This window comes from Rousettus aegyptiacus, unplaced genomic scaffold (genome assembly GCF_014176215.1).
Source record: "Rousettus aegyptiacus isolate mRouAeg1 unplaced genomic scaffold, mRouAeg1.p scaffold_m13_p_1, whole genome shotgun sequence".
NCBI lineage: Eukaryota > Metazoa > Chordata > Mammalia > Chiroptera > Pteropodidae > Rousettus > Rousettus aegyptiacus.
The window spans coordinates 22,671,671-22,691,889 of NW_023416284.1; the positions used below are offsets into that span (position 1 = coordinate 22,671,671).

General features: G+C 33.2%; 1 protein-coding gene across 11 annotated transcripts in view; it reads left to right on the plus strand.

Annotated features, from left to right (window-relative positions):
• AGO3 (argonaute RISC catalytic component 3) overlaps positions 1–20,219 on the plus strand; it is a 98,154-nt gene that overhangs the window by 26,631 nt on the left and 51,304 nt on the right. For 6 of the 11 annotated variants that reach the window (XM_016147238.2, XM_016147239.2, XM_016147240.2 and 3 more), the window contains 3 exons: positions 572–692; positions 8,968–9,176; positions 10,002–10,138. In XM_016147238.2, coding sequence (XP_016002724.1) covers positions 572–692; positions 8,968–9,176; positions 10,002–10,138 — 467 coding nt within the window. Of the gene's footprint in view, positions 1–570; positions 693–8,967; positions 9,177–10,001; positions 10,139–17,394; positions 18,873–20,219 lie in introns of those variants that run through there. The other 5 variants (XM_036231661.1, XM_016147247.2, XM_016147245.2 and 2 more) reach the window with 5 other exon arrangements.

Below are 20,219 nucleotides of genomic sequence, written 5' to 3' on the forward strand. Positions count from 1 at the left end.
AAAAATGTTTGCTGGGTTAAAAATTGGAGATTTCAAAATATCCTTAATCGCTAGATACTAGATACTGTTCTAAGGATGGGGGTGTATTAGAAGGATGGGGTGGGTACCAGGCCCAAGTACAATTATTGCTCTCAAGAATCACACAATCTAGTAGAAATGAAGTATATAATAATTATAATACAAGGGAGTAAGTGTTCTAATAGATACATGTACTGGGTGCTGTTTGAACACATAAGAAAGATCATCAAAATCTTTGATAAAGAGTGAATATGTCAGATAGTGCTTAGAGATGCTTAAAGGAATTTTGGATCAGTTTCTAAGGATAATATTTTCCTGGTCAGCTGTGGCCCAGAATATTTAATTCACTGAATTTATTCTTCTCTGTCTTTTGTGAAATTCATATCATCCCTTTCTGGTGTCCTAAGCCATTGTCCTGAAAGCAAACATTTATTGTGTATGATCATCATTTAGAATTTTGACAGCTTTAAATAGTGTAAGTAATTACGTCAGTTAATTTTTTAAAATTTCGTTATTCCAAGGATTATTTGAATGTATTTTTTACCTTTTTTAGGGAGGTGGTTGACTCAATGGTTCAACATTTTAAAGTAACTATATTTGGGGACTGTAGACCAGTTTATGATGGAAAAAGAAGTCTTTACACAGCCAATCCACTTCCTGTGGCAACTACTGGGGTAAGATATGTGTTCCTTTATTGGAAAGCTGTCCATTTGCAGTGTCTCTTTTTAAATGCAGTTGTTGTCATTTTATTACAGTCTAAATATATGTAAGTGTGTCAGTTCTTTTTTAACTTTTTATTTTGAAGTAATTTCAAACTTACAGAAAAGTTGTAAGAGTAATGTAGAGAACTCATGTGTACCCTTTACCCAGACTCACCAATGTTCTTAACATTTGCCACATGTGTTTTATCATTCTTTTTCTCTCTTTTGTTCTTTATAAATACAGCTATATCTCTACACATATATACTTATTTTTTCCTGACATTCAAGAGTAGGTTGCATATACATCATGCCCTTTAATGTGTATTTTCCTGAGAACAAAGATTAAAAACCATAGTACGATTATCAACTTCACTAAATTTACATTGTCATGATACTTTTGTCTAATCAATAAGCTGTATTTCAATTTCGTGCTTTGTTCCATTGATGTCCTTTAGCATTTATTCCCCGTTAGTGCAGAATCTAGTCCAAGTTCATATTTATATTTAGATATTATGTCTTTTCTAATCTTCTTAATTCTAGGACAGTTTCTCAGCCTTTTTTTCTTTCATGTCATTAACATGGTTGAAGATTGCAGGCAAGTTATTTTTTAGAATGTCCCTCAGACTGGTTTTGTCTGGTGCTTCCTCTTGATTAGATTCTGATTAGGCATTGGTGGCAGGAATATTACATAAATGTTCTTTACTTATCAATGCATCATATCAGGAGGCACATAATATGTATTTGTTCCATTAATGGCGATGTTAACGGATCACTTGGTTAAGTTAATATCTGTCAAGTTTCTGCTATCAAGTTGTTCTTTTTCTCTTTGTTTTTGTGGGAATATTTTTTGTTAATTGTGGTAAAATACACATAAAATTTACCATCTGGGCCATTTTAAGATACAGTTCAGTGGTTATAAGTATATTCACAACCATCACTACAATCCATCTTCATAACTTTTCAGTTTATAAAACTAAAATTCTCTACCCATTAAACATTAACTCGTCATTCTCTCCTCCACCGAGCCCCTGTTAACCACCATTCTACTTTCTGTCTCTGTGAATTTGGCTACTCTCAGTATTTCATATAATTATATAATATTTGCCTTTTTGTGACTAGCTTACTTCACTTAGCATAATATCCTCAAGGTTCATCCATGTTGTCATATGTGTAGGATTTTTTCTTCCTTTTTAAGGCTGAATAATATTATAGATGATGTGTGCACGCGCGTGCGCGCACACACACACACAAACACACAATACATTTTCTTGTTTATTCATTTGTCTCTTGATGCACACCTTTTGACTATTGCATATAATGCTCCTATAAACATGAGTATACAACTGTTCTAATCCTTGCTTTCAGTTCTATTGTGTATATGCCCAAATTAGAGTTGTTCAGTCATATAAATGGTAATTTTATTTTTAATGTTTCGAGAAACCTCCGTACCATTTCTACAGTGGCTGCACTATTTTGCATTCCCACCAACAGTGTACAAGAGCTTCGAATTCTCCACATCCCTGCTAACACTTGTTGTTTTCTCTCTCTTTTTTTAATAGTAGTCCTCCTAATGGGTATGAGGTGATAGCTCATTGTGTGTTTTTTTTTAACTTTTTTTTTTCATTATTAAGTTTATTGGGGTAACATTGGTTAATACAATTATATAATTTTCAGGTGTACATTATAATTTGACCTCTCTATATTCTATTGTGTATTTATCACCCAAAGTCAAGTTTCCTTCAGCTCCCATTTGATCCCCTTTACCCACTGCACCCTCAGCCCCCCCCCTATATTTGACCCCCTTTACCCTGTCTACCTTCCCTCTCCTCCTCCACCCCCTACCCTCTGGTAACAACGAATTTATTCTCCATGTCCATGAGTCTCTATTTGTCCTGTTCATGTGTTGCTTTTGGGTGTATATTCCACATATAAGTTATATCATGTGATTTTCAACTTCTGCTGTCTGGCTTATTTCACTTAGCATGATTATCTCAAGGTCCATCCATTGTTGCCGCAAATGATAGTATTTCATCTCTTCTTAAGGCTGACTTATTGTTGAAAATTATTTGCCCATATAAATATGGGTTTACTTCTGGACTTGCAATTCTATTCCACTGGTCCATATGTCTGTTTTGCTGCCAACACCATGCCATTTTGATTACTGTCACTTCGTAGTATAATTTGAAGTCGGGTCGAGTGATACCTCCAGTTTCCTTTTTTTTTCACATGATGACATTGGCAATTCGGGATCTTTTGTGCTTCCATACAAATCTGATGATTTTTCGTTCTATTCTTTAAAAAATGCCAATGAGATTTTGATGGGGACTGCATTAAATCTGTATAATGCTTTCGGTAATATGGTCATTTTAACCGTGTTGATTCTTCCAATCCAAGAACACAGGATATCTTTCAATTTCTTTGTATCTTCTATTTCTTTTAATAGGGCCTTGTGCTTTTCATGATATAGGTACTTCACATGTTTCAGTAAATTCATTCCTACGTATTTTATTCTTTTTGTTGTAATTGCAAAAGGAATTATTTTTTCCACGTCTTTTTCTGACACTTCATTATTAATAGAGTATAAGAATGCTATGGATTTTTGAATGTTGATTTTTGTATCCAGAGACTTTACCGTATTTACTTATTTCTAGTAGTGTTCTTGTGGAGTCCTTAGGGTTTTCTATATAGAGAATCATGTCATCTCTAAATAGTGACAGTTTGACTTCTTCGTTTTCTATTTGGATGCCTTTTATATATTTCTCTTGTCTGATTGCACTCACTAGAACCTCCAATGTTATATTGAATAACAGCAGCAATAGTGTACGGCCTTGCCCTGTTCCTGATCTTAGAGGGAAGGTTTTTAGTTTTTCACCATTAAGTATAATGTTGGCTGAGGGTTTGTCATAGATGACCTTTATTATGTTAAGGTACTTTCCTTCTATACTGATTTTGTTAAGTGTTTTGATCATAAATTGATGCTGTATCTTGTTGAAGGCTTTTTCTGCATCTATTGATGTGATCATATGATTCTTATTTTTTAATTTATTTATGTGGTGTATCACATTAATCGATTTGCGTATGTTAAGTCATCCCTGTGCCCCTGGGACGAAGCCCACTTGATCATGGTGTGTGATCTTTTTAATATGTTGCTGTGTTCGGTTTGCTAGTATCTTATTTAAGATTTTGGCATCTGTGTTCATGAAAGATATTGGTCTGTAGTTTTCTTTCTTTGTGTTATCCTTACCAGGTTTTGGTATCAGAGTAATATTGGTCTCATAAAATGAGTTGGGAAGTATTGCCTCTTCAAATTTTTGGAAGTTTGAGGAGAATAGGTATTAAATCTTCTTTAAATGTTTGGTAGAATTCACTGGTGAAGCTCTCTGGTCTTATACTCTTACTTTTTGATAGATTTTTGATGATTGTTTCAATTTTCATACTGCTAATCAATCTATTTAGATTTTCCAGATCTTCTTGATTCAGTATAGAAAGATTATACATTTCTAAGTACTGGTCATTTCTTCTAGGTTATTAATATTGATGTGATATTCTTTTTCATAGTATTCTTGTATGATCCTCTGTATTTCTGTGATGTCAGTCATAATTTCCCCTCTTTAATCCCTGATTTTGTTTGTTTATATCCTTTCTCTTTTTCTTTAGTGAGTCTAGCCAGGGAGTTGTCAATTTTATTAATCTTCTCAAAGAACCAGCTCTTCGTTGTATTTATTTTTTGTATTTTGTTTTTGTTGTTGTTGTTTTCAATTTGATTTATTTCTGCTCTAATTTTGGCTATTTCTTTCCTTCTGCTAACTTTAGACCTCATTTGTTCTTCCTTTTCTAGTTTTTTAAGATGAAGCATTAGGTTGTTTGTTTGGACTCATTCTTGTTTTTGGAGATAGGCTTGTAATGATATGAACTTTTCTCTTATGACCGCTCTTGCTGTGTCCCAAAAGTTTTGATATGTTGTACTATCATTATCATTCATTTCTATGAATCTCTTGATCTCTCTTTTTATTTCTTCCCTGACCCAGTTATTCTTCAGTAGCATGTTGTTTAATCTCCATGTATTTGTGGTTCTTCCTGATTTCTTTTTGCAGTTGATCTCTAGTTTCAAAGCATTGTGATCAGAGAATATGGTTGGTATGATTTCAACCTTCTTATATTTGTTGAGGCTATCTCTGTGTTCCAGTATGTGGTCGATTCTTGAGAATGTTCCATGTGCACTAGAGAAGAATGTATAAGCAGCTGTTTTGGGATGGAAGGCTCTGTTAATGCCAATTATGTCCAGTTGGTCTAATGTGTCATTTAAAGATGTTATTTCCTTATTGATTTTCTGTTTGGATGATCTGTCCATATCCGACAATGAGGTATTTAGGTCCCTACTATGATAGTGTTTTGGTCTCTTTCTCCCTTTAGTTCTGTTAGTAATTGCTTTACATATTGTGGAGCTCCCTAATTGGGAGCATAGATATTAATAAGTGTTATGTCTTCTTGGTGCATGATTCCCTTTATCATTATGAAGTGTCCCTCAATATCTTTCTTTACCTTTTTTATTTTGAAGTCTATTTCATCTGATATTAGTACTGTTACTCCCGCTTTTCTTTGAATGCCATTTGCTTGAAATACCATTTTCCACCCTTTCACTTTGAGTCTGTATTTGTCTTTAGAACTGAGATGTCTCTCCTAGAGGCAGCATATGGTTGGGTTTTATTTTTTGATTCAATCTGTAACTGCGCCTTTTTATTGGTGAGTTTATTAGTCCATTTACATTTAGGGTGGTTATTGAAATATGAGGGCTTCTTACAGCCATTTTATCTTTTACTTTCTGGTAGCTCAGTGTTTCCATTGCTTCTCTGTCCTTTTGTTTCTGTTTTCTTTATTTGGGTTGGCTTTTGTGGATTTTCCCTCAGATTCTTCATAAAAGTTTTGTTATATACTTGAGTTGTGAATCTTTGATGTGTGGTTACCATCACGAATATGAAAAGGATAGTCACATATATACAGTCATCCATTTTCTTATGGATGTGCCTTATCTCCTTTCCCCTTTGCCAATTTAGATCTTTGAATCCTCCCCTTTTCAGTCATTGTTGTCTCAATTTGTCCCTATGTATGCTGAACTTTCATTACTATCTTGCGATAGCAATTCTCTTATTATTTAAGCTTATAAGCTCTGTTCTTATTATGGATTACACTCTTCTGCTTCTATTTGCCTGATAGTCACTCTGCTCCTAATTATGTATGGGTTTTTTGTCATTTTGTTTTAGGCGAGCTGACCTCTTTCAGTAATTCCTGTAGTATAGGCCTCGTAGTGGAGACTTCTTTCAATTTTTGAATGTCTGGAAAGGTCTTCCCTCTTCTTCCTTCTGATTTATTTCTAGATTTCTGTCTTCTGTTTCCTCCATTTGGTCGACTCTAATTCCCAAGCCTGCTATTTCATTTTTTAACTCTTGAAATGTGTTCTTCATCTCCAGAAGTTCTGTTTGGTTCTTTTTAAAGGTTTCAGTCTCCTTGCTTTGCTCATCTAGTTGTTTTTTCAATTCCTGAAATTGTCGTTATGACTTGTTTTAGAACTCCCTGAGTTTTTTCAGAAGTACCATTCCGAATGCTCTATCATTTAAATTGCATATTTCTGTGTCTGTAGGCTTATTTTCTGTAGATTTTTATCTTTCTTTCTGAGATGCCTTGTCACCTTGGTTGTTCATGGTGTTTAACAGACTATTTCTCTGCCTGGGCATTAATGGAAGTGTATTCTGCTGTTTTTCCAAAAAGGAGATTTATTATATTAAGCCTGCTGCAAAGAAGGCTCTTTTCTTTTGGTTTCCAGTAGGTGGTGTCTAAACCTCTTGGTTCTCTGCTTTATATAAAGCCTTAAAATTGCCTTATTTAATCACACTCGCTATCCTCAGTTTCAGTCCCTGTCAATGACAGTCTCAGCAGTGTTTGCTCAGATTCCCCTGGGGCTCTGCGATATTCAGAGGGTATGGGGAGAAGGGCCCTCTGGGTTGGGAGTTGGGGGCTGTGGCTCAGCCTCCTTTTTGCAACTGGGGCTGGTAAAATCAAGTGTTGTTTCTCTGCGGTCCTGTCCCACTTCTCTGCTTTCTACCCTGATGACTGGGCCCTGCCGCTGGCTGTGTGGAACTCACAGCACTTCCAGGTAGGGCTTTTCAGGGAAGTCACTGCACCTTCTCCTCTCCCCCTCCTCCTCCTGGGAGCTCCTGGCTACTGCAAGAGGCAGCTTCTTTATTTCTCCCAGTCCACCGCCTAGTACCTGGGGTTGTGACCTATGGATGTGTTCTTATGTGCAGATCCCATGCTCAGATGTGCTGGTGTGCAGTTTGAGTGTATTTTGTTGAGTTTTAGATGTTCAGCTTATTGTTGTTTCAAGGGGAGAGATCTGAGGACTTCACTCACTCCGCCATGTTTTCAGAAATCCCAGCTCATTGTGTTTTGATTTACATTTCCCTAATACTAATGTTGAGCATCTTTTCATATGATTATGGGCCACTTGTATATCTTCTTTATAGAAGTATGTATTCAATAGTCCTTTGCCTATTTTTTAATTAGGTTTGGTTTATGTTGTTGAGTTTTAGGAATTCTTTATATTTTTTTAATCAGATATACAATTCGCAGATATTTTCTCACATTTCATGGGTTGCCTTTTCACTTTGTTGATTTTTGTCCTTTGATAGGAGTTTTTAATTTGATACAAGTGATATTTTTAAATGTTTTGTTTCTCATTAGACTTTTTAATAATTGATTCTTGCTTGGAAGGATTTGGTACTGTGTAGTAATAGTGATTTTCTAACTCTGTCTTCTACATTTATTAGTTGGTTCTACAGTAAGGGGAAGCATTTTCTTCTCTTTTTATTTATCCTTATTTATTTGACTGCCCACATTGTCCCTTTTAAGTTGGTCCCTTTTGACATGATATGGACCTCTTTTTTTTCTTTGAATAATTCCTTAGTTTGTGGCACAAGATGTTCTAGGCTCTTCTTATTTTTACCCTTCAGCAGTCCTGCAACTGGCCATTTCTCAAAGGAGCACTGGTTTTAGTTGGGTAATGCAATTTAAAAACCCAAATCTGAGTGCTGGGTGTGCTCATTGATACTGGGGTATATGTGCTTCTAAGCTCTTGAGTGGACATAGTTAGGAAATAGAAATATGTAAGTAAGTAAATAAAACAGACAATAAATAAAAAGTTATTATATGTCATATTGTAAACCTAACATATATGTCCTGAAGTACCACTTATTGTATACAATATACAATATTTATATTGGAAATCATGAGTTCAGACTGATTCTTCCAGATCTAGTCTATCCCCACTGGATTTTTCCTTTACTCCCAACATTGCATGTTTGTATCTTTCTTCTTCTTTAAACCCCTAGCTCCTCTCTCATCTGTTCATTCCTACAACATATGAAATAGTTTCTGAATTACTAACTATACCATACCACTACAGAAAACAAACCTACTAATAAGAATTTAAGATTTTATTTTGTATGCATTTTTTCCCAGTGACCCCCTCCTCCACACCCCTGGTATAGTTAGTATACCATGTTCAAAGTTACTGTAGTAATGTTTTTCCCCTTTCTTTCAGTGTAGTTATGTTATTCATTTGAAGTGCATTTGGTTTCATTTGATTTTATTTATATTCAATTTTAGTTTTTTTCCCCCAGCCTTATTGATTTAAAAAAATATTTAGCATATAGAATTTTAACATGCTTCCGAAAGTCAAAACTGTACTGAAAAACACACTCAGGATTGTTAATCCCTTCTTTATTTCAATTCGTTCCTTCCCATCCTTTGAAAGTAACCAATTTCTTTTGTCATTGTTGTTGTTTTTGAAAGTAACCAATTTCTTTTTATCTGGTTCTTCTTGTGTTATTGTATAAATAAGCAGATATATGGATATTTTCCCATTTTCCCCTTCTTTCTCACACAAAAGATGGCATACTATCTGTAATCTGCACTTTAGTTTTCTCACTTCAAAGTATAGTTTGGAAATTACTTTATAGCCATTCCAAGAGATCTTCCTAGGACAGCCTTTTTTTATAGCAACCTAAATGTTTGGGCATTTAGGTAATTTCCAGTATTTTGCAGTGACAAATAATGCTGACATAATTAATGGTTAAATTTTAGTTCATTGATTTTACATTGAGATGATTTGTTTTTTGTATTAAGTTAAACTTTAAAATAATTGTATTTATCTTTTTCAGCTTTTACCTGATGACTCTTTTCCTATCAACAGGTAGATTTAGATGTTACTTTACCTGGGGAAGGTGGAAAAGATCGACCTTTTAAGGTGTCAATCAAATTTGTCTCTCGGGTGAGTTGGCACCTACTACATGAAGTCCTGACAGGACGTACCTTGCCTGAGCCACTGGAATTAGACAAGCCAATCAGCACTAATCCTGTCCATGCTGTCGATGTGGTGCTACGACATCTGCCCTCCATGAAGTGGGTGCTTCTGGCTTTTTTTCCTTTTTAGATTTTAGGTGTGACGGCTTTCTTCCCAAGGGTTGTGCAGGCCTCCTTTGGTTAACCTTCAGATGTTGTATACTTTGATTATTTCAGTTGTAGAATAGTATGAATAAAAGTTCATTAACAGAAGTAAGTTACAGAAAATTATCTGACTTTTGAAGGTAAATGACCTCATTAGCTTAGCTATTCTAATGGACTTTTTTTTTTTTTTTGAGAAAAATGCCTTTCTCTTAGGAGCTATTAATCTTGAGTAACTGATATATTTTCAGATGTATTCCTGTAGTTAAATCACTTTAATTTAAAGGTAATTTCATTCTTTATACATAGTATCGAATTGTGTTGAAATTGCTCCTATTTTAATCACACTAGTACTTTACATGTGTGTTTTTCTGTGCTTATATAGGATCATATAGGCTGTGTCTTTTTAAAGAAAAATATTGTCTTACAAGCACATTTATAGAAATAGCTTTTTGATCAATAATTATTGAACTCTTACATTCTCTAAGGTTGGAACTTTTAACTTTTTAAAATCTTTTTTTAAAAAAATATTTTAAATAAAAATTTCTTCTTATTCAAACTAACATTAGTTTTAACAATAGAGAATTTCTGTGAAAGATGCTGACTTTTTTTCATTTAAAATGGCTGTTTTTTGCTTTCAGAAATTTGGAAATTTTTTAATTTCATATATTCATAATGATAAGCATCATTATGATAAATTATGTGGTCTAGACTTACCTGTTCTGCAGATTTAAATACTTACGTGAGAAGGAAAGATTGAATATGCCATTTTAATTTTTGTAGATATACGCCTGTGGGCCGTTCCTTTTTCTCAGCTCCGGAAGGATATGACCACCCTCTTGGAGGAGGCAGGGAAGTATGGTTTGGATTCCATCAATCTGTTCGGCCTGCCATGTGGAAAATGATGCTTAATATTGATGGTAAGGAAACTGTAACTGTATGCTGTATTGGGTAGTTGATTTCCATATGGCTTGTGGTTGTAGTGTGTGTGTGTGTGTGTTCATTTTATGTGTAATTATATGTGCTGGTGTCTTAAAGTAATATGAACATATATTAAGACAAACTGGAAAAACCTTTATATATATATATATATTACATTTCATTTAAAAAGCATTTACACAGAACTTGTCCTGGTTTGCTGCTAGACATGAAAGCAAATATAAAAGCTTTGACATGATCACTTGAACAGCCTTTTGTTGTAACTCACTTTTGTTCTTTTAACTCTTAAGTCAGTATTTCATTATGAAATACATGTTTTATAGGAAGAGAAATCTATTGGTCCTGGCGACCTCTGGCATTATGCCTGCTACTGATGCTTAATGTGTTAATTACATTCTCATTTTTAAGTGTTTTCTTATATTTTTGTGCTCATATAAAAGCAGAATAGTATGATAAACTGCCACCTATGTAGCCCTTAACAACATTGTCAGGATTTTTCTATCTTTGCTTAAACTATCTACATTTCTTCCTCTATTATAATATTTTTATTTTTATTTATTTTTTTTGAAAAACCCTCATTTTAATGTTTTAAAAGACAAAAAATGATAGGCAAAGGGAGTCCAGACCAATTAGAGCTAAAACAAATGTAACAAAAATTAATACAGTGTTTTGCCCTCATAAAGGAAATTTCAAATTTCAGCATGTTATTGTAATATTTTTAAATCACACCCCAGAGAGCATGTTATTTTGTCCCTGCTGCTTCAGTATGAACCTCTAAAAATATGGATGCTTTCTAACACAGTCACAATGCCATTATCATATATAAGAAAATTTAAAATAATGATTTATTTTTGTAGCCTCTGATACCCTGTCTATAATCAGATTTCCCTAATTGTTTCAAATATGTATATTTTTAGTTAGTTGGCTCTAATCAGGATCCAAACAAGATCCACACATCAAACTTGGCTCTTAAGCCTTTTTTTAATGTAGTGGTCCGATTTCCTTTCCTCTTGTTTCGTTTCTTTTTTCTTTTTTTTTTTTTTTATGCCATTGACTTTTTACAGAAACTCTGTCACTTGTCCTGTGGAATATCCAGAAACCTGGATTTGCCTTCTCTTGTGGTGTCACTCTTATGGTATCATTACTTTGTTTCTCTTTTCCCTATATTACCTGAAAATGAAAGTTTGCCCTAGACACTTGGTTGAGTTCTGATTCAAAATACTTAATAAGTGCTTCATCTTTTATATTAGACACAGTATCTAGTGGTTCCATTTTTATTGATGCTAAACTAAGATTGATCAGTAGGTTCAAAGATCAGCAGGCCTGACCTCTTCATTGTAAATTTCTCAATCAACCTTTCAATTACTCATATTCCATTCATTGATCATTATTACCTGGACTATTTATTTCACTAAGGATTATCAACTCTTATTTTTTCTAATTCTGCTATTCTTTTTTTATTAGATGGAATTCTTAATGTGGAAAATCACAATGTTCTATTGATAATTCATTAGTCTTTGATAGCTTTTTTGCTTTCTGACATGCAAGACATTCCAGGCTCATCTTCTGTTTCTTACCCTGTACCTGGAATCAGCCATTCTTCCAAGGATCCCTGGATCGTTCCAGATCAGTACATGGTTCCTTGTTATTTTCAGCTGCATCTGCCATTGTGGAGATATGTCATTGAGGGGATGTATTTCAAAAGTCTCCTTTAGATATATACTAGGGCTGTTTTTAATTATTTGCCATTTCAGAACATTTCATATTTCTTGAAGATAGATTCCAGGAGTGAGATTGATGGGTCAAGGATAAATATATTTGTAATTTTGATTGTTATTGCCAGATTGCCCTCAGCAGAGGTTGTAAACATTTTGCATCAGTGAATAAGACTTCCTATTTCCTTATGCCTTTGCCAGTACAGGTGTCAAACTAGATTTTTGTGGATCAAATTTGCAAGAAATGGTTTCACTATGTATTTTTATTTTCCACTGACCATATTTTCATATATGTAAGGGCTACCCTTCTCTTTTGTTAACTGTTTATGTCCCTTGCCCCTTTTTTGCTGTGGGATGTTTGGTTTTCTCATTTACTAGAGAGCTTTCTAAATTAAAGAGCTTAGCTCTTTGTCTCATGCGAATTACAGGTACTGTATATCAAGTTGTTATATTTCTTTTGGCCTTCAGTATCGTTTTTGTTTTTGTTTTTTTGCCACATAGGAATTTGTCTCTTTGTTGGTGTGTGTGTATTTATCTATCTACACACACACACAAACACTTATATGCATTGGTCAGTAATTTCTTCTATGACTTTTAATATCTAATAGGATGAGTCTCATTTTTCTCTTCAGAGTTTTCTAGGCCTTTTTTTTTTTTTTTTTTTTTTTAACACGTAAGCTTTAGAAACACCTTGTCTAGATCTAGTGGGTATGGGAAGATGGGCTGTTATTTTTAAGATCTCATTATATTTGTAAGTTTAGTTAGGACACATTACCATCTTTAAGATGTTATCTCTTTCTGTCCAATAAAATACTACACCATTCCATTTGTTTAAGATTACTTCTGTCTACTTCATGAGTGTTCTAGTTTTTCTGATATAATTTGCACATTTCTTATTGTTATTCCTGGATGTTTTCTCCCCTATTTTTGCTGTTTAATGGGTTCGTAGATTCTAACTGGTCGTTGTTCATGTACATGAAGGCTTTTGATTTTTACATACTAACTTTTTTCTCTTTGCTCTATTAAATTCCATTATTTTTATAGTAGTTTTTCAAGTGATTTTCTTGAAATTTCTAGATTATAATGATTTAATCTACAGATAGTGATAGGTTTACCTCTTCCTTTGAATTTTTATATATCTCATTTTTTCTTATCAGGTTATATTGACTAATCAGGGCAGTAATAAACCTTAGTGATTAGTGAGCATCCTCTTTTTATTCTTTACTTTAGAGGGAATACTTCCTGTTTTTCTGCCTGAAGTATGAGATATATATATATATATATATATATATATATATATGCATCATACTTCATATATGCATGTATGTATAGGAGCATCTGTCGTCTGCTGTTGAATTAAGTGCTTTTAATCAAGAATGGATGTTGAATTTTCTCAGATGTCTTTTTAGCATCTATGGAGCTGATGATATATTTCTCTTCTTTTTAACAAACATTAAACCAGACATGTTTCTTGATTCTTTTAATGTGATGCTGGATTCTGTTTGTTAATACTTTTACTTTTTAATTAAACTGCAAAAATAAGATTGATCTGATCTGCAGTCCTTTTTTTTTTTATAGACTTTTTCAAGTTTTGGTATTAATGTTATATTTTATAAAGAATTTGCAAGTTTTCCATTTTCTAAAATGTATAACAGTTTTTAAATAATATTGAAATTATCAGCTCTTTTAAGATTTGGTAGAATTTTCTTATAAATCTTGTGGCCCGCGTGTTTTGTTTTGTTTGGTAAGTAGCTCTTTTAAAGCTTCTTGCATTTATTTTGCAAAAATAAGTCTGGTTAGGCTCTCTGGATTCAATTTTGGTATGTTAGATCTTACTAAAAAAATATTTTATCTGTATTTAATTTATTTGTATAGAGTTTTACAAACTAGTTTCTTATTTTTTGAAATTTTGTTTTATTTCCATACTTTACCCCCATTTCTTATTTTGTGTATTTGTACTTTGTCCCTTTTATTTTTATTCTTGATTAGGAGAGATAGTTAATCAACGGATTGTTTTTCTCCCAGCAAAATAGCTTTTGAAATTGTTTTTTAGTTCTCTGGCTTTCTGTTTTTTAACTTCTTAATATCTGCTGTTAGCTTTTAAAATGTTTTTCTTTACTTTCCTTCAGTTAATTTAGTTGTTTTTTGAGCTGTATTAGTAACCCATTCACTTTCATTTTTTCTTATTGATAAAAATATTTAAGACATTCAACTTTCTTCTAAAGATCACTGTTTTAGTTATATCCCAAAGACTCTAATATGTAGTATTTTCATATTTTCTGGAAACACTACAAATTTTATTTGTATTACCCCTATTAACCAAATGTTGTTTGAGATACTTTAAAATTTTTCAGATTGAAGATCTCTTTATTTTCTGATTTTGTTATAAATATCTCATTTTATTGTGTTTTTATTCAGAGAATGTGGTTTGTATTTCTACTTTTAAAATTTGTTGGTATTTTTTGTAGCCTAATATATAGTCAATTTTTGCAAAAGTTCAATACTATTTGAAAATAATATATATCTAATTATTAGAGTTAAACGAATATCAGCTGTAACATTTTGATTGGGTTGTTTAGATCATTTATTTCCTTATTTGTTTTTGTTTACTTGTTTTCTCAGACTGGGAGAAATAAATGTACTATTATTACTATGTTTCTATCTATTTCTTCTTATATCTCCTATAATTTCTGCTTTCTTAATGTTGCTGCTATGTTGTTGGGAACATATATATATACCTATTTTCTTCATTGTGAATTGTATCTTTTACAATAGTAAAGTGACTCTTTTTATATTTTTGGGTCAAAGTCTACATCGTCAAATAAAAGAATCACACTCCATGGTTTTGTGGCTTTTCTCCAATCCATTAATTTTTCATTTTCTTTATATTTTCTGAAATACAAATGCATCTTGGTGACAGTATGGAATGGTTTTCCTTTGTGGGTCAGTCCTTTTTATTCTGTTAATGGATCAGTTAAGCCAGATAGGATGAACATACATGTTTGGTGTCAGTTGTGTCAAATCATTTTGTTATATTTTCTGATTATATGTGTTTTTTTTTAACTAGGTCGCCTGTTTCATGTTTTTTAAATGATAGTTTTGATATTAGGAAGGTTTTATTTTCCTACTAGTAGTTACCTTTATACTTAAAACTTCATGTAATACTCAAATTTCTCTATTTTTTAAAACAGTCTTTCGTTTTCCTTAATGAATAACAATTTTATTAGCGTTATTCTCTTCCTTTCTTTCCTCCCTCTCTTTTACTAACTAGTTTTAGCCATTATAACATTATTTTATTGACCTTTATAAAATTTTTACTACTCAGCTTTCAACTTGGACTGCTGTCTACTACAATAAGGTGCAGTCATTTTATTCTTTTATATTCTACTCCTACCATTCATTTATTTTTATATATTCCTACATTGTTAGATCATGCAACAGTTACATTCTATTCTGTCACCTGTATGTCCATTCGTTTTGATTTTAAATCTACAATTAAATGTATTGGTGGTAACTACCAGTCCTTTTGCTGGAATTTTTCCTGTCATCTCTTGATTGCAATTTATCCTCAAGTTGTTTCTTCAAGAAGGACTAATATGAATAAGAGCTGAGTTTTTGCATATCGAAAGCCATTTGTCATAGTCTTATTCCTGAAGGACTGCTTGACTGGACATGAAATTATTGACTCAAACTTTCTTTAGTATCTTTTAGGTATTTTCCCACTATCTTCTGACAGTGAATTTTCAGTAGAGAAGTATGATATAAGCTTGATTTCTTTTCCCTAGAAGAGACTTGATTATTATTATTTTTTTTAATCTGGTTGCTAAAAGTACTTTTCACAATTATTTTACTGGACTCATTTCTCAGCGTTGACTAGTTTGTCAGTTTTATTTAAAACATGGGATTTCCTTCAAAAATGTAGGTTCAAGTCTTTTATTTTTTAATATAGCATTTTTTAATGGAATTTTTCCATCCTATTTGCTCCCAACTGTGCTTTTTCTGGTGTAATTTTTACCATGTATGCATTGTAGGTTAGTCCTCATCTTTTGAATTTAAAAAAATGAAAGAGAAAATTCTTCCATTTTTTTTATGAGTTCTGCAGTGCTTATTTTACCTTCTGTTGACTGGTTGTCTCTTCCCTAAGTTTTTAAGTTTTTACTCAAATCTTTCTTCATAGCTGCATGAAGAATTTTTGAATTTATGTTAAAAAGCAGTTTTCATCTACTTTTTGATATTTTCTTTTGAGTTTTCTTTGTCAAGGATGTTGTGCTGCCTTTTTACATTTTATTATGGTATATTTGTATGGATACTTACCACTTTTTTGTTATTCATATTGGAGTGCGATGCGTTTTCCCAAACCACCTGACTGGAGTTGGAGGGAGAAGTGGGACAGGACATGAGGAAACGGTAGTTTTCCAGGTTTCTCTGCTCAAGACTTCTGTCATTGTGATGGGTTATTTCTTCAAAATACAGCCACATCTCCTTTGCCTCTCAGTAATATATGTGTTTATAGGTGGTGTGAACTACAAGCCATGAGTTCCACCAGGTCCTTGCTAGCTTCTGCTAATGCAGCTCTTGCCTTTTAAAGAGCAAGTACCTACTCAAATGTTAACAAATTAGAAAATTTGTGAAGGTTATACAGGAGTTCTTTGTACTGTTCTTTTAACTTTCCGTGAGTTTGAGATTACAGAAAAAAAGGTACATACTTTGTTTTCAGAAAGGTAGTCCTATCTGAGATCTGTCACTTCTGGACCACCCTTTACTCCCTCATAACACTTTCTGTAACTCCTTTTTCTGCTTCTTTCTAAGATTCCCTCACTCAATCTAAGTTCTAAACATTGCAGTTCCCCCTATAAGAAGAGAACCCTTTCTAGGGGTGAAAATTTGCTGTTCCTCCATGGGGTTCCTTTTATGCTTTGTGTCCTTTTCCTTCACATAGGTTCTATTAGTCCCAAGTATTTGGGGCCATTTTTATTTGGCATTTTCAGGTTTTTATTGTGTTGTAGGTTCACTTAAGATATAGTGGGGTGTCTCTCTCTCTCTCTCTCTCTCTCTCTCTCTCTCTCAACATTCTTTGTTGATCTCTGAGTTCCGGGAGGAAAGTGGGAAAGTCTGGAAATAAATTGTGCTATTTTCCTACTGAACTTAAAATGAAGCTTTGAATATTATCAATAAGTAATTTCTAAATAACCCATTGGTCAAAGAAGTCACAAAGAAAATTTAAAAGATTTTGAACGAAGGGTAGTGAAAATGTATATATTGGAATTGGTTATGATTAGCTAAAGCAATGCTTAGAATTTAAAACCTTAAATGCCTATTAGAAAAGAAGAAAAGTATCAATGACCTACACATTCATCTCAAGTTAGAAAATTATCAGAAAATTAAATGCAAAGAAAAATAGAGGGAAATAAGAGTTAAAAACAAATTAATGAAATAGTAAACAAATTTACCTCTATCCTGTAGGTAGAAAGACTTCAAAGGTTTTTAAGAAGAATAGTGACATGATCATATTTGTTTTCCAGAAAGAGACCCCTGGCAGCAGTGTGGAGAATAGATAGAGGAGAAAAAACTAATCTGAGATGCCAGTTAGGAGGCTTTTTCAATCACTAGTTCAGGTAAGAGATGGTGCTGGTCTAATGTGGGATGGAGAGAAAGGAACATATTACAAGGATTAAGTAAAAAAATAAGAAAATAGGTTTAAGAGCCATGTCCAGATTAAAAAAAAAAAAAAAAAACTTTGGGTATAGTTACTGGCACATGGAACTAATCGGAAATGAGTAGACCAGAAAGTTTACTAGGTTTTTGAAAGAATTGTTTCTGGAAATAAACTACAAACCTGGTATATTAGGTTCAACCAGAGAAGCAGAACCAATAGGAGATTATATAGAGAGAGATTTGGCTTACACAGTTTTAGGGGCTGGCTAGACAAGTCTGAAATCCTGAGGATAGGCTGTCAGGAAGGGCAGGGTGGAACTTATGGGCGCTGGCTGCAGCTACTGTCCATAGGTGAAATTTCTTCTTTCTCTATCTTAGGGAAGCCTCAGCCCTGCTTTTAAGGCCTGTAAACTGACTGAATGAGGCCCACTCATATTATCCAGGATAATCTCCTTGACATAAAGTCAACAGATTATGGATTTTAATATCTATAATATATCTTCACAGAAACACCTAGATTAGTGTTTGATTGAATAACTGATATCTAAAACCTACCCAAATCAACACCTTTTTAAAAAGAGCATACCTTGCCTACAAAATGCAGTGATTATTCAATCTTTGAAACAACTTTCCTGTTCCCAAACCTCTGGTGCAATAACTGTGCAGTGTTATAAACTAGTCTCCAAGAGGGCTTACTTGCTAACATACATTCAGAATAGTGACTTACTCATACCAAGTATGAATGGTTATGCTGTCAACTGAATATGCGAGGTATATCTACTGTTGCCAGTTGGTTGGCAGTATACATCTTGTATAAAATGTGAATATATCTAAAGTTTGAGGATTCTTTGAGACATACGGGAAGAGACATCTGGAATGTAGTTGGAAGTACAGGTAAGAGCTAAAAAGTAAACATTTAGGGACTCCTTACTACACAAATCCATATATGAACTGTAGAATTGGAAGGACTTCTTTAGAAATAGTATTGAGATTGAAAACATGAATGAGAAGGAGAAAGCCATGGGGAATGCTAACATTTACGGCAGGATAAAGGATCAGTGAGCAATCAATGGTTATCACAGGCAGTATCAAAGCCAAAAAGTGGTGTAAAGAAGCCAAGGGAGGAAACATTTTAAGAGTAGATGATTTCACAGTTAAGCAATGGGAGCTTTTCCAATAAAATCAAGAGTAAGACCAGGATATCAGTACTATGATATGTAGTCACTGTTGTGTTTGCTAACTTCTGTTCTTCTTACAGGTTTCAGTCTACATGTTACTTCCTTGAGAAGCAGTATTTGGCACCCTTCACCCCCCCCAACCAGCCATCCCCCCGAGTCTGAGTTAGGTATTTCTCTTATGTATTCCCATAGTGCAGTGTCCTTCACCTGTAATAGCATGTGTCACCCTGAATTATAAATTTTTTGTTCTGTGTCTCCTATTAGAATGAAAGCTCTATGAAGCTAATTTTATTCAACAGTGTATGTGCCCTCCATGTCTAGCACAACTCTTGACCATGTTAAACAAAAAATAGATAAATAAAACCAAGAGCATAGGGGAGGAGCAACCAAATAAGCCTGGAAAGTTAGAAACGTATTTGTAGATGTAAGTGATGTCTTAGCTGAGCTTTAACACATATGATGAGATCAAAAGTTAGGATTGAAAATGAGGTACACTGGAATAAAAGATTTCTGAAAGATCTCTAAAATACAAGGTTTATTAAAAACATAAGAGAAGCACTAAATGAGTGAAATGTATTAGGCTTATTGATAAGTTGTGAGTTCTCCCTAAATTAATCTATAAATGCAATTTTAAGTAAAAATCTCAATAAAGTGTATTATGAAACTTGATAAGTCAATATTAAGATTTATATGGAAAAATTAATGACCAGGAAAAACCAGTATAATTTTAAAGAAGAATAAATAGGGAAGAATTAGCCTCCTTTTTTTTATAATAGTTATACCACACTGTTTTTAAGTACAGAGACAGATTAATGAAGCAGAATACAGAGCCTAGAAGTAAACCACGTGTGCATATGGAAACTTTGTAAATGTCAAGGTAGGATTTCATATTACTAAGGAAAGAGTAGAATATTTAATTGTGTTAAACAGTTGTTAACTGTATGAAAAAGTATACTCATCTCACATCATACCCAACATTCTAGGTGGATTATAATCCTAATTTGAAAAGCCAAATTTTGAAATTCTTTCAGAAAAAAATAAAAGGATATGTCTAACATTGAACAAAATAATAACCGTGTAAGTCATAAAAGAAAATACTGATAAATTTGGCTACATTAAAATTGAAAACTTATGTGTTATAGAAGACACAACAAACTAAAAGCTACGAGATTATCTTTAGCACATATAAGCAAGAACTTTACAAAATATGAGGACAGATCAGTAGAAAAACAGGTGGTTCCCAAAAGAAGAAATCCACATGGCCAATAAACACATGAAAATCAAATTCTCATATTCATTAGTGATCAGGAAAATGCAAATGAAATCAATGAGTTACCTGTTCATACCCATGAGATCAGTAAAAATTAAAGTCACATCAAATGTTGATGAGAATAAAGTAAAAGGAACTCTTACACACTGTTGGTAGGAGTATGATTTGATACAGCTACTTTGGAGAGCATTTTTCATATCTAGAAAAGATGAAGTAAAGAAGAAATTGTACATATCTTAGAACC